Below are 15,195 nucleotides of genomic sequence, written 5' to 3'. Positions count from 1 at the left end.
CGCTCGAAACCCGATTCTCTGCAATCGATTTAAAAAAAAAAAAAAAAATTAAAAATGCACTGACGACGTGAAACTCTCAGAACCTCACTAAAGGACGATGAATTAAAAGAAAAAGAAAACTACGAAGGCTAATCTGACATAAAGTCACAGCATTAGCGCAGTTAGCGTAGCTTAGCATGCAGCGTGAAACACTTGCCTACTTTACAACTGTCTGAATTTGTTTAAAATAAGTTTCCAAACTATGCTAACACTCTTCGCAACATTCTAGCTCTTTCTAAAACATGTCCAAAGTCAATGGTGATTGTCCATATGAACAATAACAAGCTAATATCAAGAATTAGCAGTGAAGGCTTATACGTAAATTCCAGTTTGCTAGCATATCATGATCATTTGAGTTCACTACACATTCCTTGATCGGCATCATGTACTTTTTTTTTTTTTTGTCCCCACATGGTCCACTAATGCATCTGGACAGTAACTGAAAATAAATACATGAAAATAAATAATAAGAAAAATAAATAATAAAATATTTCTAAAAAAATACATGAAATGAATAATAAAATAATAAAAAAATATTTAAAAATAATAAAATAAAATCAAAGTAAATAATCCGCAACACTGTAAAAAAAAAAGTGAGCAATATTTACGTGAAAAAAAAAAACAATTTTTTTAACTCAGAAAATCTAAGTAAATTTCAGAAGAGAATTTTTCAAGTAAATTTTACTTGCATATTATTATTTTATTTAAAAAGAATAACTCAACTACCATTTAAGTTTACACATTTCTAGCAGTTCTAAAATTTACTTCAACAATTGCTGTAAAAACATTACACACAAGAACCAAGTAGCACATTAAAGTACACCTAACGTTTTTAAGTAAATGTAGAAACATTAAGTATATATAATTATGAAACCAAGGCAATATTTACAAGGCCAAAAAAATAATTTTTATCAGTGCATCTTTTTATGGATCTTTTCAACATCTCGCTATGTTTTTACTATTATTGGACCCTGGGCGACTTTGGTACATTTTGTGTCATCCTGTCTTGTTTGCTCAAAAATCTTGAAAGTCTTACATCACTGACACAGTGCCAGTCCATCGCCACACTGTACATTCATACATTTATATGCCATAGAAAACCATTATGAAGGCAACAAACAGCAGGCGGCGCTCATAATGGCATTTCCGCACTTGCTGCTCTTCTCATGATCATAATTGTCTGGAAGACGTCACTTAATCGAGTATCGCATGTCAGCACTCCACTGCTTCAATCCTTTTCATGCAGCATTTGAAAATAGATGGAATTTTCCATCAGAAAAAAAAGAAAAGAAAAGAAAAGAAACAGGGCTGAGAGTGCATGAAAGCAATGTCAAGGCTTCATTAAATGTCTCCAATCTCCGTCCGGGCTTTTAATAGACTTGCTCACCTTGAAACGGCAAATAACCCCCACAAAGGATAAGAAGAAAAAGTAAAAAGAAGTCACAGAAAATGTTGTTTGCAGCTTTACTGTCAAATGTTCTGTTTGAACTGCAGCAGATGGAGCTGTGGAGGAAAAAAAATGCTGCAAATCCGGATAAAAAGGGAATTTTCAGTAATTTATGTCCATCTTTAATCGTTACTGTCTGCTCCAATGGTGGCAAAATGGGGCAATACCCACCAGCTCCAACAGATGGAGCTATAGTGAAAAAAGATTGGCTGTGAATCAAGAAATTCATTTTCACTTTTAGCCGTTACGGTCCACTTGCATCAGGTCGCAGTTGGGCAGTGATGATCGTCTTATTCCTTCACCGGAATTCGTGTCCCAAAACTTTTGTTCGTCCAAGTCTATCATGTGACTTAGCGATTGCATAATCTTCAGCCTAGCGCCACGCTGACCTCAGCAAAGGCTGGCGAGCCCGCATGTCCTTTGGGGTGACAGTGTGCGTGCGTGTGTGCGTGTGACAGAGAAAAAATCAGCAGCTGCCAAGTGCGTGCGACACGGAACGTAGCGCAGCATAAACAGAGCAGATGGAAGGCGCAGCCCTGCACACACTTGCAAGTTTTTCGGTGGCCAACACTTTATTACACAGGCGGACACCGTAAACAAACCTGGAAGTAGCTCAGACAAAACCAACCTATTTTTTTTTTCAAATTTTATTTAATACAGAGCAATGATTCAATATTGAAATGACATTAACTTGTTGATCGTACAAATTGAATGCAGATCAGAATTTAAAAAATTATTAAATAAATACGAATATATTTTAAAGGTATTTTACATAAAACCTTCGTTATATATAACATAATATTGATACATTATTTTTAAAATATTCTAAAAATTGAGTTCAAATAATCTGATTGTCCTCTCCTGCACGGACATGAGATATATCGTTTAATATATATTTTGCATTAAATGCAGATCACTAGTAAAAACAAGTTATTTTAATAATTAAATATCAATAAAATACAATATAAAAACCTCTAGGTAGAGCATGATATATTATCATACATTTGTATTTATTATTTTTTTTAAATAATATAAAGAAATCAGTGCTAAAAGTATGAATAAAAGACATCTCCCCGTGCCTGCGTGGGTCTTCTCCGGGTACTCCGGTCTCCTCCCACATTCCAAAGACATGCATGGCAGGTTAACTGGGCGCTCCGAATTGTCCCTAGGTGTGCTTGTGCGTGTGGATGGTTGCTTGCCCTGCGATTGTCAGGGCTCGGAAGCGTGGTGGTGGACCCAAGTGCAGGAGGTGGAACGAGTCAGGGAGGCAGAGGTGCTCAAAAGGAGTCAATTTAATCAAACAAAAAACTAAAGTGGCAAACAGGCTTGGTGACAAAGAATAACAAAATACCGACAGGAAAAACTATACAAGAGTAGACTTAACTATGGCAAGCAAGAACGTAGGGAAACAGGAAAAATGAACCGACAAGAACTGAAACGAAAACCGATGACTAAGTACACACACTAATTACACACGACGAGACACAGCTGGGCAAGACACAAGTGGAAGGGGGAGCTGATTGGTTGACACATGAGGAAGGGCAGGCAAACACAGGTGGACATGGCAAGGCTTAACGAGACTAGGGAAGACAAGAAAAGCAGAACATAAACATGACAAACTCAAAACCCAACAAAAACAAAGCAAAACCTACCCCAAACAGAACCAAAACATGACAGTACCCCCCCTTCAAGGGACAGCTCCCAGATGTCCCATAAGGTCCATAAACAACAAAAACAGGCGGGAGGGTGCGTGGCCCACTATCGAGGGCAGTCCAAAAAAAACCAAACAAAATGCCAAAAGCCTAGAGGTGGCCAGACGAGGAGTGCCCAGAGGGCCAGTCAGGTGGGCGTCCCGGACGCCAGACGAGGAGTGCCCAGCGGGGCCAGTCTGGTGGACGTCCCGGACGCCAAACGAGGAGTGCCCAGCGGGGCCAGTCAGGTGGGCGTCCCGGACGCCAAACGAGGAGTGCCCAGCGGGGCCAGTCTGGTGGACGTCCCGGACGCCAAAGGAAGAGTGCCCAGAGGGGCCAGTCTGGTGGGCGTCCCGGACGCCAGACGAGAAGGACCCGGCGGGGCCGGTCAGGAGGGCGTCCCTGACGCCCGACGAGGAGGGCCCGGCGGGGCCGGTCAGGAGGGCGTCCTCGACGCCCGACGAGGAGGGCCCGGCGGGGCCGGTCAGGAGGGCGTCCTCGACGCCCGACGAGGAGGGCCCGGCGGGGCCGGTCAGGAGGGCGTCCTCGACGCCCGACGAGGAGGGCCCGGCGGGGCCGGTCAGGAGGGCGTCCTCGACGCCCGACGAGGAGGGCCCGGCGGGGCCGGTCAGGAGGGCGTCCTCGACGCCCGACGAGGAGGACCCGGCGGGGCCGGTCAGGAGGGCGTCCTCGACGCCCGACGAGGAGGGCCCGGCGGGGCCGGTCAGGAGGGCGTCCTCGACGCCCGACGAGGAGGACCCGGCGGGGCCGGTCAGGAAGGCGGCCGCTGGCCGGGCGCCGCCAGAACTGGTGCAGGCGAAGGCGGCCGCTGGCCGGGCGCCGCCGGAACTGGTGCAAGCGAAGGCGGCCGCTGGCCAGGCGCCGCCGGTCGAGGAGCAGGAGGCGGCGGCCGCAATCCATGCGCCGCCGGACGAGGAACAGGAGGCGGCGGCCGCAATCCATGCGCCGCCGGACGAGGAACAGGAGGCGGCGGCCGCAATCCATGCGCCGCCGGACGAGGAACAGGAGGCGGCGGCCGCAATCCATGCGCCGCCGGACGAGGAACAGGAGGCGGCGGCCGCATTCCATGCGCCGCCTGACGAGGAACAGGAGGCGGCGGCCGCAATCCATGCGCCGCCGGACGAGGAACAGGAGGCGGCGGCCGCAATCCATGCGCCGCCGGACGAGGAACAGGAGGTGGCGGCCGCATTCCATGCGCCGCCTGACGAGGAACAGGAGGCGGCGGCCGCATTCCGTGCGCCGCCGGACGAGGAACAGGAGGCGGCGGCCGCAATCCATGCGCCGCCGGACGAGGAACAGGAGGCGGCGGCCGCAATCCATGCGCCGCCGGACGAGGAACAGGAGGCGGCGGCCGCATTCCATGCGCCGCCTGACGAGGAACAGGAGGCGGCGGCCGCAATCCATGCGCCGCCGGACGAGGAACAGGAGGCGGCGGCCGCAATCCATGCGCCGCCGGACGAGGAACAGGAGGCGGCGGCCGCAATCCATGCGCCGCCTGACGAGGAACAGGAGGCGGCGGCCGCATTCCGTGCGCCGCCGGACGAGGAACAGGGGGCGGCGGCCGCATTCCGTGCGCCGCCGGACGAGGAACAGGGGGCGGCGGCCGCATTCCGTGCGCCGCCGGACGAGGAACAGGAGGCGGCGGCCGCAATCCGTGCGCCGCCTGACGAGGAACAGGAGGCGGCGGCCGCATTCCGTGCGCCGCCGGACGAGGAACAGGGGGCGGCGGCCGCATTCCGTGCGCCGCCGGACGAGGAACAGGGGGTGGCGGCCGCATTCCGTGCGCCGCCTGACGAGGAACAGAAGGTGGCGGCCGCATTCCATGCGCCGCCTGACGAGGAACAGGAGGTGGCGGCCCGGGCGAAGCGGCCAGGGGCTGCGGCGGCAGCGGCACAGGCGAAGCGGCCAGGGGCTGCGGCGGCAGCGGCACAGGCGAAGCGGCCAGGGGCTGCGGCGGCAGCGGCACAGGCGAAGCGGCCAGGGGCTGCGGCGGCAGCGGCACAGGCGAAGCGGCCAGGGGCTGCGGCGGCAGCGGCACAGGCGAAGCGGCCAGGGGCTGCGGCGGCAGCGGCACAGGCGAAGCGGCCAGGGGCTGCGGCGGCAGCGGCACAGGCGAAGCGGCCAGGGGCTGCGGCGGCACAGGCGAAGCGGCCAGGGGCTGCGGCGGCAGCGGCACAGGCTGTGGCTTGGGTCGCCTCTGCCTCCTCCTCTGTCTGCGGGAAGCTGGGGCTGTAGTCACACCAGCCTGTTGACCAAGGGACCGGGGAACTCGAGACAACGGGGAACCAGGTGACGCGGAAACAGGTGCTACTTGACGTGACGGGGAACGTGCAAACAAAAAACTATAAAAGCTTTCACTCGCACTCAAACCAAACTTGGTGTGCTCACTCACTTCACAATCATCCTCTAACTCTGAATCAAAATCAAACTCGGGATCGTGGTCAACAAAAACGTGGGGTGACAAAATCGTGTCATAAGGAAGTGCCCGGGGAGACTCACTAGGTGAACAAAAACTGGTGTCAAAATCAGAAATGTTTAACTCTGTGTCTGTGAGTTCCAAATCAGAATCACTTAAATAACTGTAATGGGAATCATAAGGTGGTGAACTGGATAAATAGGTTTTAACAGGTGAGGGGAACACGGAGACACAAGTACCAGAAGAGAAAGCTGAACCCACATAGAGGGAACGGGGTTGGTCAACAGGCTGATGGCGTCTGGGAGCTGGCCGACGTCGTGCCGGTCGGCACCGGCTCCCTGCTGGGTCCTTTCGTGGTCGGTTCATTCTGTCAGGGCTCGGAAGCGTGGTGGTGGACCCAAGTGCAGGAGGTGGAACGAGTCAGGGAGGCAGAGGTGCTCAAAAGGAGTCAATTTAATCAAACAAAAAACTAAAGTGGCAAACAGGCTTGGTGACAAAGAATAACAAAATACCGACAGGAAAAACTATACAAGAGTAGACTTAACTATGGCAAGCAAGAACGTAGGGAAACAGGAAAAATGAACCGACAAGAACTGAAACGAAAACCGATGACTAAGTACACACACTAATTACACACGACGAGACACAGCTGGGCAAGACACAAGTGGAAGGGGGAGCTGATTGGTTGACACATGAGGAAGGGCAGGCAAACACAGGTGGACATGGCAAGGCTTAACGAGACTAGGGAAGACAAGAAAAGCAGAACATAAACATGACAAACTCAAAACCCAACAAAAACAAAGCAAAACCTACCCCAAACAGAACCAAAACATGACAGCGATTGGCTGGCAACCAGTTCAGGGTGTACCCCGCCTACTGCCCAAAGCCAGCTGGGATAGGCTCCAGCATCCCCCATGACCTTTGTGAGGAGCAAGCGGTTAAGAAAATTATTATTATTTTTTTTTATGGAAATCAGGTCAATAACTATGTAACCTAAGTGTTAGCCTGCCAAGTAGAAATGGATCAGCACCATCAACACGGATCCTCTTAGAAATAACTCGGTGTTCTCTTAAAAATAGCTGTTCTTTAAAGGAGATTAATTCTTAGAAAACACTCCGCCAATTTAAACCCACTGTGGTGCATTCCAAAACAAAGAACGCCATCCAAGCCCAAACGCGGCTGGAAGATATTTAGCTCCATCTGCCTCCGCATCCCGATCCCGACCGGCACCACGCTCGGAACCGCATCACAGAATGCATCTATTGTCATTGCGCACGCAGGCCAGAGAAGACAATACGTGCCTTCACGGGGGCCGGCGGCGGCCGTGCCTGGGGCTTCTCGGGGCTCGCGTACCGCGATTCCTGCAGGGAGAAAGGTCGCCATTGAAAGTTGCCTCAAACCTCCCATTGTCGGCCAGCTTTGTCTCAATGTTTGCTTTTTTGACGTTTCATGCGTACAGGGGATCAGATGCTTTCGTTTTAAGAGTTTTTTTCTTATGGGTTTTTCACAACAATTCTGAAACATTTTTGAAGTTGAAGTTTAAACATAAAACAAAGAGATTTCCAATTTGTGTCTATAACCAAACATTTGTGGTTTACATACGAGTCTTGCTAGCTTAGTGCTAAAACACAATGCTAAACACCATAAACGCGCTAACAAAACTAGCATCAATGCTACTGAAGTTATACCTCTTAAAAGTGAGCTCAGCCAAAGATATCAAACCTTGGTCTGACCAATTAATTGTCTTGGCAATTTAATCGGCTAATATGAGCTGTTTTAAAATCTGAAATAAATCTGTCAGGTTTACCTGTTTGACATCACTTAAACACAACACAAAAAGGAGAGAAGACACTCAGTTCAAAGCTCATGAGGAGAGAGGAGAGAAACTGACTGATACAATTCACTACTGCACTCTCTGAAAAAAATCGCCTCCTCACCCTCTTTTTATTTGGTTTTCACGCCCCTAGTTACATGGGTGTTCCAACCCTAATAATGCAAATGCAAAACATAGTTGGAACACTGTGTACTTGTTTGTCTATGTATGTGTGCATGTGAGTGGAAGATTGCTGAGTACATGTGTGGTCAAGTTTGTAATCATTTCTTAACAGAAAACAGCAAGCCGGCCTCAGCAGACTGGCTCTAACCATTCTGCATTCTTCAAATGTGTTTATACCGATTTTTCTCTCTGTTGTAAAGTTAAACAGATACAAACAGACAATGTAAAAACGCTCAAATGTTTTGTCTGTAATTAATATGTTTTAAACAATAAAACCCCCCAAAAAGAATTTATTTTATTCATTATACAGTATATATTTTTTAATTAATCGGTTATTGGAATTTTATTCTGCCAAAGATCAGAATCGGCCACCAAAAATCCATATCCGTCAGGCCCTCGTCAAGTATCTACCTAGCAACAAGTCGGCCTCCCAATGTGACTTGAGAAGAAAAAAAATCTGAACAATAAGTTCTGCTTATGCCGTTCACCCTGTCCTTTCTCAACTGTGTGAGGCAGCAGGTTGGCAAGAAAACAGCTTTTTTGTCAGTGGAGAAACGATTCGCTGGCCAATGTTTAATCGGAGAGGTCAGTGGTACAGAGTGCACCGTGGGGGCTCTCAAAAGGAGATGATTCATGGTGAGCCTCTTGGAATAATTTAGTCCAATAGAACCAAAGGGTTCCTCCCCCACTAACTTTTGTCTCGTGCAGGAAGTGTCTGAAAACATCCCCCCAAATCCCACCCGCTGTCTCGCACTCGCACAATGCCACCCCCTGGATGGATCCCCCTCCACAGTCCTTCCGGGGTGCCCATTTGGTCGTGTTGGCAGAGCTCCATGCGAAAGCGGGGAAAACTAGAACGACGTGCTTTTTATTTACGTGACTGTGTGAATACTTTTTAGAAATGTGTTGCATTTATTTTGTTTACATAATTCATATGAAAGTATTTGAGGTGATATAAATTATTTTAATTCATGTGTACTTTTTGTCGTTCTATCTGCTGCATCATGAAACAAAAAACTAATGAATGTGTTGTTGTGGCAGAGCAGAATAATGCCCTCTATTGAGACATTTTTGTACTGCAATGGCCTTTTCCCAACAGGCTTTGCAGTCTGACTCTGAAAAAGCTGGTGGTGCTCAGAGAACTGGACAAGGAGCTCATCTCCGTGGTCATCGCCGTCAAAATTCAGGGCTCCAAGCGCATCCTGAGGTCCCACGAGATCGTGCTGCCGCCCAGTGGGTCCGTCGAGACAGAGCTGGCCCTCACCTTTTCACTGCAGGTGCAAAGACAAAAAGATCATCCAGTACAATCGCTATTCATGTGCGATGCATTAGCACACTCCAGTGTTAATAAAACTCACTCATTCACGACTCGCCAACTAATTCACTGACTGACTAAATAAGTCACTCATTCACTCAACAAAATCATACACACGCACTCAACTCAGTTAATTAACCAGCAAACTAACTCACAAATATCTAATTCACAGCCCACTCACGACGCATATCAAATAATGAACTAATTCACTCACTCACTCACTCACTCACTCACTCACTCACTCACAACTAGCCAACTAATTCCATTATTCGCTCACTCTCTGACCAACTCACTCACTCACTCACTCACTCATTCGCTTGAAATATTTCCAAGTGACTTTATTGCAGTTGACGTTTGGCGTTCCCCTTGTGTCGTCAGTACCCTCACTTCCTGAAACGTGAGGGCAACAAGCTTCAGATCCTGCTGCAGAGACGCAAGCGCTACAAGAACCGCACCATCTTGGGTTACAAGACGCTGGCCGTGGGCTCCATCGACATGGCCGAGGTACCGGCAACCAATCGCTTTCAACGTTGACAAACAACTTTTTGAACCAGTTCATATCCTAGTGGTATCTCATACCACCTGTTTTCAGATGACCACCAGTTTATTTTTCTTGGACCGGTGCCTAATTACTTTTTTACGAAGAAGCGCATCCCAAACACTTTTTTTTTTTTTTTTTGTCATCCTCCAGGTGATGCAGCATCCGACGGAGGGTGGCCAGGTGCTGCCTCTCTGCAGCCACCAGAAGGACCTCCTGGGGAAGGTGGCCGAGATCTGGATATTCTCGCTCTCCAGCCAGCCCATCGACCACGAGGATGGCAGTCTGCAGGCCGGACACAAGATCAAATGCTCCGGTACCATCTTCAACGTCCCATCCCGATAGAGGCTGTGTTTGGAGTCGTTCATCATTCCATCTCCCTAATAGGAATTTTTTATATTGTGGACAATGTAGTAGCATTCGTCAAATTTGAAACACTAAGAAACTGTGGTGGATCTTCCATATTTTCAACTGAATGCCTTTCTGAAATCAGGAAGTAGCTGTTAGCAAATCTACTGTTAGCATGTTAGCATTGTATCAATTTTCACTGGTCATAAAGTAGCACACACTTACTTAGAGAAATGTAAATCCTTGTAAAGTTTTTCAGTCTGCTGTTTTGCTGTGTGTTCACATATCAACTTTTCAGGTTACAATCTTGCTATATGTTAGCGTAACAAATACCCGACATTAGCATTTGCACTCTTTCAGAATAGTACCTCTCCACAGAGTGTAATATACTTATCACTCGACCTTTTCTCCACAGTTTGATAACTCGGTAGCATATGAACTGTTAGCATTTTAGCAACAGCCGTTGGACAAATTTAAAACTTTGTGTTGAGACCAAAGTTTAAAATACAGGGAGTCCTCGAGTTACGTCGGAGTTACGTTCCTACGTTAGCGTAAGTCGAATTTCTCCATTAAAGTCAATATTTACATCAAAATAATTTGCATAAAAAATCTAAAATACATTTAAATAAAAAAATAAGATGTTATACTTACCATTACTGCTTAGAGGTAAATGGAAAAGAAGGGGGGGGGGGGGGGGGGGGGGGTTTGATGTGTGAAAAAGAGGGTGAAAAACCCAAAGATACTCCCACAAGTGCACAAGCGCTAGCACTAGCTAAGGGCTAAATAGTGGACGAGGGGCCAACCAAAATGGCGGACGGGGCCAAAATGGCGGAGCTTGTGTAACCGTTGTAAAGTCGAGAAGCCTTAGGTCGAGTGCGCCTTAACTCAAGGACTCCCTGTCCTGCAGTTATGCTCAACAAATTCAACCTCACAATACATAATTCACGAATGTGTGTTTTTGGAATTGCAACAAGGAGCAGGCCAGTACAAAATTTCTGTGGAAAAAAACCCAATATATTTGTTTAATATTTATTACGGAATGTCCAGTTTATCAATGATGTAGTTAACGGTGAACCTGAGTAGTGTTGACCGATTCTGAACACTTCTTTTTCTTCTTGTTCAGATAATTATTCAGAGGAGGAGTACGAGAGCTTCTCCTCAGAGCAGGAGGCCAGCGACGATGCCGCACAGGCTCAGGTGGGATTGTCAAAATGGAGGGGAAAAAACAACAACAAACATACAAGGACGGAAGTTAAAAGCATTTTTCTGGGTATTTTGGTGGTCTTCAGGATCTGGAAGATGATGACTATGATGTGCGAAAGCCAAAGAAGCAGAGAAGGTCCATCGTCAGGACGGCATCCATCACAAGAGTAAAATAAATTCATTTGATAAAGATTTTTTTTTTTTCAAATTAAGCTAATTCTATAGGAAGGGTGAAGGTGAAAGTCAACTGTAAAATGAAACTAATACTAAAGCTAAAATTAAAGTTAGCTTCAAGCAAGGCTAAACCTAATGGTAAGTTAAAGCCAACACGAACGCTAATGCTAACAAACGTCATCTAAAACATTAACATAAGCTTGGAGTTCAAAGTAAAACTACAACTGAGATTAAACAAGCTAAAACTAGAACTTTAGGTGACATTGACAACATTGAAACTAAAATTAAAGCGTGACAAATTAAATCTGGAGCTAAAGCATTATCTGAAACAAATGCTAAACAAGCTAAGGCTAAAGCTACCATGAAGGGGGAAGGGGTACGTGAACTGTAACATAAAGCTTCATCTTAAACCAGAATTAATGTAAATCTAAAGTTGAAACGAAAGAGAAATGTGAATGTATCTTAAAACTAATGCTAAAGCAGACTAATTGTTCATTTTATGCTCTTTTAGCAGCAAAACTTCAAGCAGAGAGTGGTGGCTCTTCTGAAGCGATTCAGAGTGTCTGACGAGGTGACCGACACTTCACGATAACGAAGATGACGACTGCACCTGCAGGCGGTAAATACTGCACGTGTGTGCACTAAGGTTCTGGACTCGGAGCAGGATCCAGCCGAGGTCCCTCCTGAGGTGGAGGAGGAAGATCTGGACCTGGATAGTGTCGAGTTTGACAACCCCAGCGATAGCGGACCCGAGCTGGACGACGACGACAGCGTCCTCAGCACGCCTAAACCCAAACTCAAGTGAGAATGTGTGACGGTGATATGACATTGTTTTTTTGTTTTAGTTTTTTACCCCCAAAAATATAATAATGTTTAATATAATAATAATAATAATATTAATAATAATAATAATAATAAATTCAATTTGTAATGCACTTTTCATCAGCATGATCTCAAAGTGTTACAGAGAAAAGAATAAAATAATTTAAAAAGAAAATAAATAAAAAAATAGAATAAAATCGTATTCTTAATTAGATATCATAGGCCTTTCTTAATATATAAAATCCCAAATTAAATGAAAATGTTAAAAATATATACATATACAAATTTAAATAAATAAATGTGTATATATTGTTTTTGATTTAGAAAAAATATACTTTAGCACATAAAAATGAGGAAGTGATACAAAAATATTAATAGAATATGTTAAACATGTATACATGTACAGTATATGCATTTTTTTTTTCTGATGTACGGAAAGGCAAATAAGTTATAAGTATAATGAGAAAATCAATGTGCACTGTTAAAAGTATCAATTTCTATATAAAAATAAAAACACTATATATATTTTTAAATACTAAATACTATACTAATATTCACATCACAACATAAATGAAAGCAGAAAAAAACTGAGAATGTGCTATAAGCTTAAAAAAAAGGAAAAATATATGTATATTCGCATTAAGAAATATATTGACTGTGAATAATAAATGGAAGTAACATCAAAAATGAGGATATTGCGATATAATTTTGTTAAAAATAAATAAATATATCTTTACAAAAAGTAAAATCATATTTAGACCTAAATATATGTATAAAAGCAATACATGGAATTTAATGAAAATTACTGTGTGTGTGTATACATATATATATATATATATATATATATATATATATATATATATATATATATAAAATCTAAAAAAATAAAATAAAACATGAAATTGTGAAATATTAATACATTTTTAAAATTATTTCTGAAAAAAAAAATATATATATATATATATAAAAAATGTTACCCATTTCATCCATATCCCATTTTAGTCATTGAAGATACTTGAAAAGGAGGAAAAAAAAAAAAGTTATTCATGTACTTTTCCAGGCCGTATTTCGAGGGTCTGTCCCTGTCCAGCTCGCAGACGGAAATCGGAAGCATCCACAGCAGCCGCAGCCACCGCGAGCCCCCCAGCCCGGTCAGAGCAGCAATATGTCAATTATCAATACCAGCGACTGGATTCATATTCATACGTTTGTGCACTTACGCCAGATTGAACCCGACAAAGACAAATGTGTCGGTGAGGACAATGTGTCTGACAACATCTCCTATGTGAGTGCAAACACACACGGACACGCAGTGATGCTAGTCAATATTATATTATGGAAGCGATTTTTCTCAGGAGCATCCTGAGGCGGTGACGCCGACCACGGAGCTGGAGATGGACAACATGGACACGTTCTTGGACAGACTTCCCCCAAGTGGCAAGATGACCAAGACCGAGTCGCTCATCATTTCGTCCAACAGGTAAACAAACGGGACTGGGAAATGTGGAACTGACTACACTACACATGCGCTTTTTTTTTTTTAAGAACCACTGATCGAGTCCAACCCATGATTGATTGACTCATGAATGAAGCTGACACTTGACTTTTCCCAGGCAAGAACCCAAAATGGCGGGCAGGCGAGGTCGCAGCACGTCGCTGAAGGAACGCCAACCCAGCAGGCCTCAGAACGAGCGGGCCAACAGTTTGGACAACGAGCGAGCGCTGGACACTCGCAGCCACCTACAAGTAAGTGGACACTAAACAATTTTTTTTTTTTTCCTGGCTCAAACTGAGGCAAAGTTTGTACATTTGCACCGCAATTGTTCAAACAAACACTCTCCTCTCAGCCACTAGCCGCTAACGCCGGCGACTGATGAAAACAGCCTTTGCGAGTCAGCACGTTCGAAGTTAGCTTATTAGATAAGTGGATCGGACTTAAATTTAGCTTGTTGTTGTGGAATATTTACCAACTTTGTAAATAAAGTGGGCAGGAGAGGGTGATAAATATAGAGGACCAAAACTGCCATAATTCAAAATAAATAAATGACTAAATAAATAAATAAATGACTAAAAGTGAAAATAAAAACAGATATAAAAAAAATATGATTTTAAAATGATATCCAAAAATAAATATAAATGGAAATATAAAAAGAACAAAAAAAAGTTAGATACTTAAATAAATATATTTGTATTTAATTTTTTAATTATATTTTTTTATATCTGTTTTTATTTTCACTTTTAGTCATTTATTTATTTATTTAGTCATTTATTTCTTGATTTATTTATCCAGTCGTGTATTTATTGATTTATTTATTTAGTCATTTATTTTTAATTTTGGCAGTTTTGGTCCGTACTGCCAAGTTGAAATGTTATTAAAATGAGGGGGCGGTCCTAAGCGTGTCTTGGGTTGGACTCCACTATTGCAAACTGCCTGTCATTGGTCAAGTGAGCAGCTCGGCAAACAAGGAAGTTTCGCCTGCTTGCAATGGAGCTCCAGTAATGGACGACTATCTTGTCCACTGTCATCTCAACTTGTTGTCTAGCAACTAAAGTCGCAAATTATAAATAAATGACTAAATAAATAAATCTGTAAATAAATGACTAAATAATAAATGACTAAAAGTCAAAATAAAAATGGATGTAAAAAATATTTTTGTGCGTACTTATGGCTAAACTTTTTAAGCTTTCAGCAACTCAAATCAGGGAAAAATATTTTTGAATGCAATGTATGAAATGTTTAATATCTTAACATGATCTATAAATCTAATATAAAATTGACGGTGGCTAAAAATGATCCAAAAAAGACCATGCTAAATGATCCTAAGTCCTCCAAAGCCATTTACATGCAGATCCCAAGGAAGACGGTGTACGATCAGCTCAACCACATCCTGGTATCGGACAACCAGCTTCCCGACAGCATCATCCTCATCAACACGTCCGATTGGCAGGGACAGGTGAGATGGCCTCCGAAATCTTAGTTGTTTTTTTTTTGGACGCTCTTTCTTGAGCTCCTGTTTTTAGCGTACGTTCTGCTCTACCTTTCAAGTACCTGTCGGACGTGCTACAGAACCACAACCTGCCCATCGTGTGCACCTGCACCACGGCAGACATCCAGGCGGCGTTCAACACCATCGTGTCCCGCATACAGAGATTGTGAGGCTTTTTTTTTTTTTTTTTTGCGCATC

The 15,195-nt window shown here is 44.4% G+C and overlaps 1 protein-coding gene across 5 annotated transcripts in view; it reads left to right on the top strand.

The window, feature by feature from the left end:
* pacs2 (phosphofurin acidic cluster sorting protein 2) overlaps positions 1-15,195 on the top strand; it is a 42,286-nt gene that overhangs the window by 16,761 nt on the left and 10,330 nt on the right. For 4 of the 5 annotated variants that reach the window (XM_077537873.1, XM_077537871.1, XM_077537872.1 and 1 more), the window contains exons 2-14: positions 8,710-8,887; positions 9,304-9,429; positions 9,617-9,779; positions 10,935-11,008; positions 11,101-11,181; positions 11,700-11,759; positions 11,835-11,989; positions 13,071-13,161; positions 13,236-13,295; positions 13,366-13,490; positions 13,624-13,756; positions 14,860-14,964; positions 15,057-15,163. In XM_077537873.1, the coding sequence (XP_077393999.1) occupies positions 8,710-8,887; positions 9,304-9,429; positions 9,617-9,779; positions 10,935-11,008; positions 11,101-11,181; positions 11,700-11,759; positions 11,835-11,989; positions 13,071-13,161; positions 13,236-13,295; positions 13,366-13,490; positions 13,624-13,756; positions 14,860-14,964; positions 15,057-15,163 (1,458 nt within the window). The remainder of the gene's footprint in view (positions 1-8,709; positions 8,888-9,303; positions 9,430-9,616; positions 9,780-10,934; positions 11,009-11,100; positions 11,182-11,699; positions 11,760-11,834; positions 11,990-13,070; positions 13,162-13,235; positions 13,296-13,365; positions 13,491-13,623; positions 13,757-14,859; positions 14,965-15,056; positions 15,164-15,195) is intronic. The other variant, XM_077537870.1, reaches the window with a different exon arrangement.

The sequence above is a fragment of the Festucalex cinctus genome, chromosome 12, assembly GCF_051991245.1.
Source record: "Festucalex cinctus isolate MCC-2025b chromosome 12, RoL_Fcin_1.0, whole genome shotgun sequence".
NCBI lineage: Eukaryota > Metazoa > Chordata > Actinopteri > Syngnathiformes > Syngnathidae > Festucalex > Festucalex cinctus.
The sequence above is the reverse complement of the archived record's forward strand: the minus strand, read 5'-3'. Positions and strand labels throughout refer to the sequence as shown.